Source organism: Sabethes cyaneus, chromosome 3, assembly GCF_943734655.1.
Source record: "Sabethes cyaneus chromosome 3, idSabCyanKW18_F2, whole genome shotgun sequence".
Lineage (NCBI taxonomy): Eukaryota > Metazoa > Arthropoda > Insecta > Diptera > Culicidae > Sabethes > Sabethes cyaneus.
In genome coordinates, this window is record NC_071355.1 from 250721355 (window position 1) to 250734872 (window position 13518).

General features: G+C 42.3%; 1 protein-coding gene across 1 annotated transcript in view; it reads left to right on the forward strand.

Moving 5' to 3' along the window:
- The window catches only part of LOC128743397 (hemicentin-1), a 34125-nt gene extending 23435 nt beyond the window's left edge, over positions 1 to 10690 (forward strand). The window contains exons 4-7 of the mRNA XM_053839962.1: positions 8908 to 9057; positions 9163 to 9353; positions 9878 to 9997; positions 10069 to 10690. Coding sequence (XP_053695937.1) covers positions 8908 to 9057; positions 9163 to 9353; positions 9878 to 9997; positions 10069 to 10506 — 899 coding nt within the window. The 3' untranslated portion in view covers positions 10507 to 10690. The remainder of the gene's footprint in view (positions 1 to 8907; positions 9058 to 9162; positions 9354 to 9877; positions 9998 to 10068) is intronic.
- Positions 10691 to 13518: the final 2828 nt, after the last annotated feature.

Consider the following 13518-nt stretch of genomic DNA (forward strand, 5'->3'; position numbering starts at 1 on the left):
TGCAGAATATTACAAAGTGCTTTTGGAAACATCGGAAAACAACTTTTTCTGCTTCCGAGCTTTTGGCATTCGACTAGCTGCTACCGTATGCTGCCACTGCACTGCACTGCACAGTACTGCACCGGTTGCAGCTACTAAAAATGGAGGACGTTTTGAAGATTTGATGTGGAACTTTGGTTGGAAGTTTTCGGTGTGCCCCCATTTCCCGCGGGACGATTGCCATGATGCGATCGAAGGAAGCGGTTTTTTTTTCGAGTAGCCTCCAGGGAGAGAAAGAAGGAGAGAGAGAGAGAGAGTTGGAAGGAAAAAGAAAGCTAGAGCCAGAAACTGAAACGAAAAACAACAGCATGAGTAATTGATTGTTTTTCCGCCGCTCCCTAATAGCAGGCGATGAAATTGTATCTCGTTGGCAGGCGCTGCACGTTCTATCAGTCTCTAAATGGTGATGGTGTAGGGGAATGCGTTTTAATCATGGCTGGCTGGGGGGATGCCAATAGTAATTTTCTGGCATTTCCTTTTGATTATGTTATTTATTAGCTACTTTGAAACTGAGTAATAATACTGAAAGTTGATACTGAAATATCCCATCTATCAACATATCAAATTTAATAATTGAAAGGAATAAACTATCATGTTTCCCAATTCGATTTGGGACAGTTCAGTTCGATGGTAAAGAATTGAAGACATGGCTGGACAAAAGCCAAATATTTCCAGAATTGTCCAAGTCGCTTGAAGTTAAATTATTGACGGTTGAAAAACGTCCTTGAAATACTCGAAAAAATAAGGAATGTGGGTCAAGAGCGTGGGAATGCGCCATTTGAGTTGAACAACTGACAACTGGATATCCAAAGAGGAACTCCGTCGTCGATGTCATCATAAAGAATTCGTAAACGTAGGTGAAAGTGAATCGGACACACTTTGAGGAAAGGAGTGAACAAGATTTGCAGAAAAGGACTCGACGGGAATCCACAAGGACAGCGTAGAAAAGGCAGACCCAGAGGCTCATGGCAACGCGGCTTAGTTAACGACACTCGGGCTGTAGACGAGTACCTGTCCTGGCGATAGGTAAAAGCTATGGCGATTGACAATTGACGATTGACTAGATAGTTTGATCCACGGCAATGCCACACCCAATATTGCAAAAGTGGTAAGAAATCATCTGAAAAGGCACAGATTGGAAGTTTTATTTCACCCACCGTATTTACCAGACATATGATAATATTTGTTTCAGTTCCAGAGTAGTATTTTAACTACTACGAAAGTATCAAGTATCAAGAGTTGCTACAGAGTATTCTCGGAAAACTGTTGACCAGCTAGGTGAACAAGTTAGAGAGAACTTAAACGAGCAGTGGAAGCACATCCACGATGCGATCGGTACTACAGCGTAAGAATTGCTGTAGCCACTTCCAGTAAGTGGTTCAACGCAGACTGCCAGCGAGTGACTAACGATCACGATATGAGAAGCTTCATTAAAACGAACAACGGAATAAGGAACCGGACCGTGCCAACTGCTGTTATGTGCAGCGTCAAGGAGGGGAATCTGATTACCGGAAGTATTGAAGGCGTTCAAAACAGCATTCCGATGTACATGGACATGGAAACAGGATAACGATTGAGGTTGATACACGAGCTGTGGATCTACCAAAATGCAACTAGAAAACTGATAAACGGAAAAGCAATTGAAAAGGACGGCATCCTCGCCGAACTTTTGAAAGTCGAGTGCGAACGGCTGTATTGTGCAATCCATCAAGTTATACTAAAGATATAAACTGAGAATGAAATACCTGCGAACTGGTTGGAAGGTCTCATACGCCCTATTTACTTAAAGGACCATCGATTCGAATGCAGCAGTTATCGAGGCATTTACTCTCCATATAAAATTCTCTCCCGCATCCTGCTTCATAGACTGAGGCCGTTACAGGAAAGCTTTGTTGGCGAATACTGTACGGTTTTCGAGAGAAACACTCCACCCCTACTAACACACTTGTTACAAAGTAGTTGTGGCAACCGATACATGACTGATTCTATCAGTTATCAGCAACTTTGGCTCGAGCAGCGCATTCCTCACAATCATGTGGAAGATTTGTGCCTTGCCCATCTTACCCATGAAGGAATAGGAAGGGGTGGATGAAGAATTTGGAACAAACACAAACACATATATACCAAGTGATTTTTGTACCCCCGAAAGGATACTGCAATCCTTGGTAGTTAACTTATCACTTGTACACCCCTGGGGGGGAAAACTTGTGATAAATAAGAACCTATAGTTCTATACCGCTTTCAGTAAAGGTGTCGCCACACGGACGCTATTTTTAGTATATAGCAGGCTATGTTTTAGAAAACTGTGTTATAGTTCATAGGAACACCTAAACTTTGAAGAGATAGCTTAAGAAACATCAAAATGTCTCGGAATTGTAGTTTCCTGATATCCGACTCATTTAAGATGTAGGATCCAATGATCTCATGACGTAATTGTGCTACTGTATGGCAGTTGCAAATTACGTGATATGGTGTACCGTAGTAGAATTCACATAAATCACACTGATATAATAATTAAGTCTGCAGTGACCAGTCAGTGATCTGACAAGAACATTGCAATTTACCGTAGAGTGTTGGAAAAGAAATTTCACCGCCTTCTCACATGCCTTAACAATGAAATTTTTCATTTAACGACAAGTTTCAAGATTTTTCCAATGACGTTAATGTTCAGATTAAAACCAAGATTGAATCTTTTGTTTCATCCAACATGGCGCAATTAGCAAAGCAGGTTCTGGACCAGAAACTTTTCTACTCCAGATCTTTCTAGTTCATCAGCCAATTCATTTCCGGTTATACCAGAATGGCCAGGAACCCAAACCATATGAACGGCATTCAGACTGCTTAGTTCTTCTAATTGAGTGTGGCAGGCAATTACTGCTTGCAAAACGGTACAGTAAGTACCCAACGAATAGGATTCCTCAAGTTCCAGCTCACGGCAGTAAACACCAGCATCCACGATAAAACAAGGAACCATCGGTATAACAGACAGCATAGTCAGAAATGTTCCTTTCAATGTAGTCTGACAACCACTCCTCTCTAGGAGGAAAGTTACTTGAGAAAGTCCTATACGAAAAGTACATATGAGCGTTACATCGCTAGGAGAAACAAACTTCTACTCAGCAACTAATTGCGATCACACTCGAGTATGACCAGTGGAACCGACCACAGACTGCCAAAGGTCAATCGCGTATAGTCAATAAGCACATATCAGTGCTTCTTGCCACTAATTCTGGTTATAAACAAGTTTATGCAACTAAAAGCACTGCTTGAGACCTCGGATCAAATGTTCACCTTGCGACAAATCCTCTATAGGTCCCGGGAACTAAACTGGTAAGCTTTATTTACAGACTTTAAGGCAGTGTATGATTCAGTTAAACGAAATAAGCTGCAGCGGATTATGCTTGAACATGGTTTATCGACAAAAATTGATTAGGCTGATACGTGCTACCCTTGATGTCCCCAAAATTAAGCGTCAGAATAGCGATTCGTTTGTGCTGTAAGCTTGTTTAAAGCAAGGTGACGGACTAGCAAATTTGTTGTTCAACTATGCATTAGAAGAGGTGCTATTCGAAGATACCATCATCACGAAATCTCAGATGCTCCTCAGGTTCGCGGATGACATCGATATCCTCGGTGTTAACGGAATTGTGAACAAGGTGCAAACGCATCTTAGAGAGGAAGCTGCGAGGATAGGATCTATCATAAATTCTACCAGTAACAAAATGCACGGCGTAGGACAGCGACCGATATGCTCTTGACGTTCTTTGAGCGTAGGATCCTGCGATCAATCTTCGGCGGCAAATTAGAAGAAGGAGTGTGACTCAGGGGCATGAATTATGAAATATACATTCTTAAAAAAACATCGAATTCGGCAAAATTTTATCTCAACAGCTGAATGTTCGGTAAAAAATGTTATGATTCTATGCGTTAATAAAGATCCGTAAACGTCGATCTGCATAATCATTATTTTTAGTTGTTGAAATTTCGGTAAATTTTACCGAGTTTATTAAGTGTGTATTTGCTCAGTTAATGCGGATAATGAGAACCAACTCAAACACGACAGGCTACAGTGGGCTGGTCACGTCGCAAGGATGCCGGGTTGAAGACCAGCTAAAACAATATTCAGCGGAGAATCTAACAGAGGCCGACAACTTCGAGACAGACACCGTATCCGTTCAATGAGCGCTGTTGACGAGGTTGTTAGAACAGTCGGTATTGAGGCCTTTTTACGTTTGCATTTATTAACTTAGAACATCCCAAGCAACACAGCTTGTTATAGAATAGTATAACATTACATACATCAGAACTTCTCTATTACCAGAAAAGCGCAAAAAATTGAAGTCTAATCAAATAACAATTGAAAGAAGTATGTATCAGGTTATTTCATCCCATTTTAAAACGTTATTATAGCATAAGGTACAACTTGTTCCTCCAGTAGTTGAGATTTAGTAATGGAGATATAATAAAAACTTTGTGTTGACATGTTGACAAAAACAAACATTATTCATTTGATATGAGCTGTCAAATAAATTCATGTTATCACAAAACATCTCAAAACCTTAATAATAACGACACATGTTTTCAAAGTACGTTTATAGTACTCTTAAACGACTACTTTCTTTAAAGAACTTGTTTTGTGTGTTACTTGGGATTTACTGTAGTAGGTAGACTTACTCGTTCGGCCTACATCGAACGTGTGAACAATGGAGTTTTCCATTAATTCGAGAAGTGAAAAGCTGCTTGATGATTGGCTTCTGAAAGCGGTGGTCTTAGTTCCAAAACATAACTCTCGAACCACGGCCAGGTACAAAGCGGAAGCTTTCAATAGTTTTTCGCAGGATGCTTCGATCTGGGAGCATACGCCGTCGCATAAAGCTGACGATGTACAAAACGCTAATCAGACCGGTAGTCCTCTACGGACTTGAGACAGTAACTTTGCTTACGGAGGACATACGTGCACTTGCCGTATTTGAACGAAAGGTGTTGTGGACTAGAAGTCGCAGAAGGAGGCGGAACGGAAATTAACCTAGGAGCGCCCATGGAAGACAGTGATGTCCTAGCACCTGATCTCCAAGAAGTCAAACGAGAAATCAGGCTGCTGAAGACCAATAAAGCCGCTGGGAAGGACCGCCTACCGGCAGAGCTTTATAAACATGGCGGAGAAACGCCAGCAAAGGCTCTACACTGGGTTATTTCGAGGATTTGGGAGGAGGAAAAGCTACCGGAGGAATGGATGGAAGGAGTGGTTTGTCCCATCTACAAAAAGGGTAATCGGCTAGACTGCTGCAACTATTGTGGTATTACGCTGGTAAACGCCGCCTACAAGGTACTCTCCCAGATCCTGTTACGCCGGCTGTCACCGATAGCACAAGGTTTCGTGGGGAATTATCAGGCGGGTTTCATGGGGGCTCGCGCAACTCCGGATCAAATTTTTACTATCCGACAGATCTTGCAGAAATGTCGGGAGTACAACGTGCCCACGCATCACATCTTTATTGATTTCAAAGCAGCATACGATACAGTCGATCGAGACAAGCTATGGCAGATAATGCACGAATACGGTTTTCCGGACAAACTGACGCGACTGATCAGAGCTACATTGAATCGAGTGATGTGTTTCGTACGCATCTCTGGGACACTCTCGAGTCCTTTCGAGACGCGACGAGGGTTGAGACAAGGTGACGGTCTATCCTGCATGCTGTCCAACATCGCTCTTGAGGGGGTGATCCGACGAGCGGGCATCGATACGAGAGGCACGATTTTTACCAAGAGTAGCCAACTTCTAGGCTTTGCAGATGACTTCGATATCATTGTCAGGAACTTTGCGATGGCGGAGGCAATCTACGCCAGACTGAAAGCGGAGTCTAGGAGAATTGGGCTAAAAATAAATGCGTCGAAGACCAAACACATGAAAGGAAGAGGCTCAAAGGAAACAAATGCGCGCCTCCCACGGACGGTAACCGTTGACGGCGACGAACTAGAAGTGGTAGAGGAGTTCGTGTATTTGGGATCGCTGGTGACCGCGGACAACAACACTAGTAAGGAGATCCAGCGGCGCATCCAAGCGGGAAATCGGGCCTACTTTGCCCTTCGTAAAACGCTACGATCAGGAAGCATACGCCGCCGCACGAAGCTAACAATGTACAAAACCATTATTAGACCGGTAGTTCTTTATGGACTTGAAGCCGTGACGCTGCTTACGGAGGACATACGCGCCCTTGCCGTGTTGGAGCGGAAAGTGCTGCGGACGATATTTGGCGGAGTACAAACGGAAAGCGGAGAGTGGCGGAGGCGTATGAATCACGTGCTACAGGCACTGCTTGGGGAGACTCCCATCGTACATCTAGCGAAAGTGTGCAGGCTACGGTGGGCCGGACACGTCGTAAGGATGCCGGACGACAGTGCGACGAAAATAGTCCTCTTCAACAACCCCACTGGCACCAGGAACAGGGGGGCCCAATGTGCACGATGGCTCGACCACGTCGAAAGCGATTTGCGACTTCTGAGACGACTAGGAAATTGGCGACGAGTGGCCCAAGACCGAGTTGAATGGAGACGAGTGCTTGAAACAGCACGAGCCACCCCGGCTATATGCTGCTGAAGAAGAAGAAGAAGTGTTGTGGACTAATTTTGGCGGAGTACAAACGGAAACCAGAGAGTGGCGGAGGCGTATGAATCACACCTGGCGAAAGTTGGGAGATTACGGTGAGCCGGCCTTGTCGCAAGGATGCCGGACGACTGTGCAGTGAAATCCGTTCTCTTCAAGAACCCAACCGGCACCAGGAATAGAGGGGCCCAACGTGATAGGTTGAAGCCAACTTGCGTGTATCGAGACGCGCAACGAATTGGCGCCGAGTAGCCCAGTATCGACTACAATGGAGATGAATTCTTGATACGGCAAGAGCCACCCCGGCTCTCGGCTGCTAAATTAAGTAAGTAAGCTTTATTTCAAGTATCGAAGCAGTTAAGCCCTACCAAATCTTGAGTCATATAAGCTATAAACGCCCATTGATAACGAGCAAAGCAACTTTCGTCCGACTATTTCCTAAGATAATCTGCATGTCTTTGCTTCAGTAGAAACTCGCGTGAGTAAATCTGATCATACCATCGGAAGTAGAGTGGACCAACTATGGACCGGAATACTCCGTTCTTGTAATGGTAAGTTTCAATAACATTCGTTTCTTTGAATCGATCAATAATAAGGATTTTCGCGAGTTCGGTATTTATTGGAGAATACCAATACTTCTTGAGTCAACTTCCGAGTACCAGATTCGGCGAAAATCTGCGCACATACGAAAAGCGACGGCGCGAGTGGACGACAGTTTAGATAGGTACGGGTCTGCTATGACGTGTCGATAAAAGACGGTTCCGGGAGTGTTACTCGAAGATGTAAAGACACTAGACAGAAGAATTCGGAGCTCCAGCAAACAACTAAGTACAAAAGGTTAGACCAGTAATGATCAAACTGTGGCCCTTCATGATGGTTCCTGCGGCACGCGGACTGATTTGAGGGATGGTGGACTTATGAGTAATATTTTGGATGACACAGGGGTCACAAAGTTTAGTCGTGATGCCTCGTGCATATTGTCAATCTGAATGCTGTTCGGTTTAAATTTTGTGATAATTCCTAGAAAATGATTTTTGCTGCTACAAATTTTACATTGTCAGAGGTCATTGCGGTCCGGGGCATTGATGCGACGATCTGATTTGGCCCGTACCATGCCTATGCCTGGGCACTACTGGGCTAGACGAATAAAACCAAGCAAGGAGAATCTCAACATTTATTATCCCGAGAATCCCAATCCTCACTAATAACAACAACCGTCGAGTTAAAGGCTACCTGGGGATTCCAACAGCAGGACGGTCTTATAATATTCCTACGTAAAAAACCAGCATCTGTGACTCAGAGAATCCGTGTAAATTTTTAGTGGTCATCCGAGCACTGGAAATTTGTTATAAGTAAGACATAATATGAATATAACTCCGGCTTTGCTCGGTCGAAAAACGTTGACTAATTCTTCAAAGATTTGGTTTGGTAGAAATCCTAACATAAATCAATAATTGCTTAGAGTGATTTCGATTAAGGTGAAATGAGTCGTCATTGATTTTGTACATTTCAAAAGAAGTTTTTTCTGTTCAGAAAAATATATTCGCTTGGTTCAGATTGGAAAGCAGTATGCAGTGAATACATTTTTAAATACAGAACCTCTGTTTTGTGCCCAAGATCTGCTTCCGAAATAGGGCTTTCCGACGAAAAGTTAATGACTGCTAGTTTCCCGTTAAATCAGACGACTTTTTGTCTAAATCAATTGCTTTTTTCCATTGCTATTTGCCAGCATAGACAATAAGTATAAATCTTGGTAAAGTTCCATTCCTTTTATTGGCCTCTGGGATGAATGTATTATCCGCGCGTCAACCACTAATAATTAATCGTTAGGCTTTCTAAAATATCTATTTTTTTTTTTTGAAAAATTTCAGTCCACTTTCTTATGGCTTCTTAGAAATGAATAAACTTTAGTGCAATTTATTATTCTATTAGTAAAACTTTATGTCGAGTCACGCATTTTATAATAATTACAAAAGTATGATTGTTATGCTGACTCGTTGGTATCTTATCCTAAAAGATTAACAAAATTTTCGAGATAGTCTTTATCAAAGAATCGAAAAAGGTACTTACTGTCATCTTGACGGTCGTAAAACTTACTTACAAATAATCATGTTATTAAAGCATAAGTTGTAGCAGCCAAGCCGATCCTCTTCAATTTTGCTCGAAGATAATAGGTTTACTCACCATCATTTGTGTCGTCCATCTGTGGCATTAATAATTCAATTATTCACTCTGCGCCTCGTTGATTCTCCCCTGTTTAGCTCCCAACGGCAAGTACACCATGCTGGCGGACGGACTGCTAATCAAGCGTGTCTCGAAAACCGACAGCGGCGAATACACGTGCAAGGCGTTTCAGGTTTCCGCCGCCGGAAGTAGCTTCCAGGAGAAAACGATACGGCTCAACGTCAAACGTAAGTTTCACCCATCGATATGTCCGATCTTCCTCCCGTCCAATTAACGTTAACGCCCAGCACGCGGCTAATGACAATTTAATTGCTTTACAAACACCACTGCAGACAAACCGGTCTTCCCGAGGCGTGGCTACGGATCGGCCAACATAACGTACGGCTACGTGGGCGGCTCGGTGAATCTGACGTGCGAAGCGATGGCGGAACCACCGGCAAACTTCACCTGGTCGGCTAACAATAAAAAGTTTACCCATAAAAGTCATCTCATCTACAGCGGACCGCACGTTTCCCTGCTGCAGGTAAGTGCTGCACCACCCTGCCCTGTCTGCCTGCTCGCCTGTGCTGATGGTATGCAAAGAAGTTTCCACATCGCGCGGCTTTCTGATGCCGTGGTGTCGCTCAGCTCAGCTGGGGAAGTAAATCGAGCGCGAAAAGCGAGTGTATTTGAGTTTAATTTCTTTTCCATCATCCTGTGGAAGGTGGGGAATCGGCGGGGGAGTTTCGAGAAAGTTTTTTTGTACGTTTATTGTATGCATTTTCTCGTCCTATCTTTAATTGAGATTAAAACAGTTGACGCCTGGCATTAAAGAACTGAAAAAGGCAAAATTAAATATCAGGTCGGCAAAACATTATTGGAATATTTCACCATGTCTAGTGATTTAGATTGTTCAAATAAATTACTCTTTTCGTGATTGGTTTTTGAATATTTTCCCTGCAACATTTTATTATATTATCGTTTTATTGCACCGCAATTTAGAAAATAAATTCTCTAGCTCTGTTTGAAATTTCCATATTCACTTATTTCTTTCCCGTCCTTCAACAGATAACGATCAAGAACAGTACAGCTTTTGGCAAATACAAGTGCGAAGCTAAAAACGAGCTGGGCACCATCTCCCGGGATATCCAGCTCAGAGAGGGCACCAAACCGGATCCTCCTAGCAGGGTAATCGAAGTTATATTTTCACCGGCTGGAATGAAATCGTTATTGGAATATTTTATCAATTCAATTTCCAGTTTCAACTGCGTGGCGTCAACTCGGACACGCTTGACATCGACGTCGGGGCCACGAAATCGCATGACGTCGATCCGGATCACACCACCGTCATCGGTTACCGCTTCGAGCTGATCCCGACCGAGGAATACGCAAAGCACCACAACTGGGACCGGGCTAACCGGCGGGATTTCGACGTCGAGGACGGTGTCACGTACTTGCTGGTACATCTGATCCCGGACACTAAGTACCTCATCCGGGTGGCAGCCCGAAACGCTGCCGGCTTGAGCGAGTGGACCGAGGTGAAGGAGTTCTCCACCCATCCGCTGCAGCCGCACGGGTTCAACTCGGGCTCCAGCTGCACCAGGAGCAATGCTGGTGGACTGCTGGCGCTGTTGGTGCTTGCGCTGGCGGCAAATGTGCGGTCTTTCGCTGGCTCGGACGAAAAATTTAAATTTTAACCACCTTTCCCCATCGCGGGGAAGTAAGAGAATGTTCAATCAAAAGACTAGTCGACAGGAAAAAAAAACTGAATCCTCTTTAATTGGGGGGGAAAAAGCTAATAAAAAAAGGATTTAGCATTCATTCCATTCACTGACACATCTATACGCACTGACACGTTCATTAAAATACATTTTAATTGGTAGGTAGGTCATGTTGATTGAAGAAAGAAAAAATTAGCTTTTTATTATGGCGCGAAACTGTCAGTAGTTTCATATTTCTGCTTGCATTGCACTTTTCAAGCTTTTTTTGTTCTAAAAGTCGACGTCCTCACTTAGGGAACAAATCCAAGTAAGCCTTGCATGCTTTGGAACCGACAGCTCCAGAAAGCTCCAGTGTTGTTTTGCGTGCAGTGAAAAGTTTAAAGTTCTTTTAATAGTTAATGAAGAAATTCTGATTAATTCTTCAAAGTTTTTAGTTCCCCAGTTAGGATTTGAGTAACAATCAGATAAGGTTTATATTTTGGAGCAAAATTGAATTCAGCGATAGCTACAGGTAAGAAAACTCTAGATAAATAAATTTCAGTTACTATGGAAATCACAAGCATCATGAACGAATGTATCCAATATAGGACGCAACAAAAATCAGTTTCAACATTCAAAGAGGGATGATACCATAATAATGGCTAGAAAAAATCCACTTGCATAATATTTCCGCTGCAAATTTTTTTTGGTATTGTTTCACAGAGTTGACAAAAATTAAAAATATATTTTGGTTCCGGTGAGCAATACAATTACTCTTTGATGACACATTATCATCCCGGTAGGCAATGCTTTGACGGATGGAGTATTTCGAGGGCTTTATTTTGAAAACACAAAAGAACAAAGCCTGCTACATTAATTACCACGACGATACAAAGTGCTCGCGTTTGTAGTTATTGTCATTCGCCGAGCGCAATTTAATCCTGCGGCTATCGAAAGCTCCAATCGTATTTTGATTTAATCACCGCTATATTACATCACACGCGCACGCATATTTGCCAGCATCAATCGAAATTATTTCATTTCATCTAGGGTGCTAAATGTTTATTTCACCGACAACGATCACCATTCACGCACTTTTAATAACGAATCATCATCATAACATTGCTGTTTGTACGTAAATGCCAAACGGGGTGTTTCAGATTAAATAAAACTACATCAACTTACTCACCCTTTCGCGAATGCACCGAATCAATTGGCAGCCGGGTATAATCCGATTACGGATTACGGTGCCGCATCTAGATGGAAATCAGCTGACTGTCATTCCACTATCGCTACCAGTAAATCGTAAAATACCAAACAAAAAAAAAATAAATCCATCGTATAACTGTTTGAAATGATGATTTTCGAATTTAACTGCCTTCACAGCGAGCGCAGTGATAGTTAAATCCTCATTTGACGACTGATTTTTAACCACCTATTTTGATTGAGTGTAAAACACATCGAAAAAATATAAATAAATAAAGACATAAAACTAATTGAAAAAAAAAACAAGAATGGATGTGAGCGAGCAAGAGATCAAATTAAATTAATCCATTATAATTGATTGAAAAAACGGTAGGAAAATGAAATTCCCCGTAATGAAATGAATCCTTTTATGAGTTTGCCAACATGTGTCAAAATGTCCGCTGTTCGATGCAGGGAAATATTTCCTATTGTGATTCAAGTGTTTCAGAAGAAACCGAATTTTTGCACGATTAGTCAAGAATTAAAAACCAAAAAACGGAAGTAAAAGTAAACTTGATGATAACCTATTGAAAGTTAGAGCATAAATAAAAAGAAAAATAGTTAAATGACTGTGTAAAAAGTTTATATCGAACTGTAATAGATTTAATAGCAAACTGAATTAGAGATAACAATGTGCCATGCCATGCAAGCATGGAAATTGAGAATGGAGAAGCGTCGCTAAAACATATATACTAAAAAAAATCTACACTTCCACAAATCAGTTACACAACATCCACGGACACGCTACCGACTATAATGGTAAAATCGAGAATAAAAACTAAATCTTACATTATCCATCGACAGCACGACTTTTATTCACTAGTTCACGGCGAGAAACAAAATACTGAAGTTCGTTGTTTCCGAAAAACAAACGCTATCCACGGCTGGTTGGCTAGCATGCCAGTGCGCACGTAGCACATCCGTCGCGTTGCGTCTGCTGTGCGATCGTTACGCGGATCACGCACGATCAAAAAGCTGCTGAGCCAAATTGACGTATCGGCGACGACGGCGGCACTCTTTCTTTGGTAGCCAATCGCTGTTGTGACCTTGCACTTGATTATAGATTGGTTTTGTTTCTGCATATTTTGATTTCTCTGTTAGTTAGTGACGCTACGAGAGAAATATTGACTAAATTTAGCTAAATATTGGTGTCAGTGGCGCTTTACTTCATGTTTGGATTAAACCAACTAACTTGTTGATTAGATGATTCAGTTTACTTGCAGTTTAGGCTTTTTATCTTTCAATATTTTTTCACCAAATTTGGAAATTTTCGTAAAAATCTTTTCTATTTTCATGATATCTACAGATCATGGCCATATGGTATATGGCTTCGGAGTTATTCCGGTGTTCCTTGGGGAACTAGGGGCAAGGCTTTTTTATATAATGTTGCTAAACATTTGAAATTTGTTTGAAACATGTTTTCTTCAACACCTGTGGTCAAATAATAATCTTTGCTCCAGTTAGCAGCCATAGCAGCCTTCCGGATCCGGAGGAACACTATGAATCCGGAACCGGTTCCCAGAGAAGGATATCTGTAATCTGTAGCAGTACTTGACAAAATAGCGATTGCCGACCATCTCATGTCTCCCAGAGGCCATATGGCTGATTTCATGCCCTGGACTAGTTCCTTCGCAAACCCGTACTGCAATTTGATATGAGAAGAAAATCTCCCCGAGACCCGAAAGCAGCCATATGGTCTCCGAAAGACATGACGTTTCGAGGTCCGCTCGCCTGATCACAGCTTCAATAACAGTGTTGAATAAC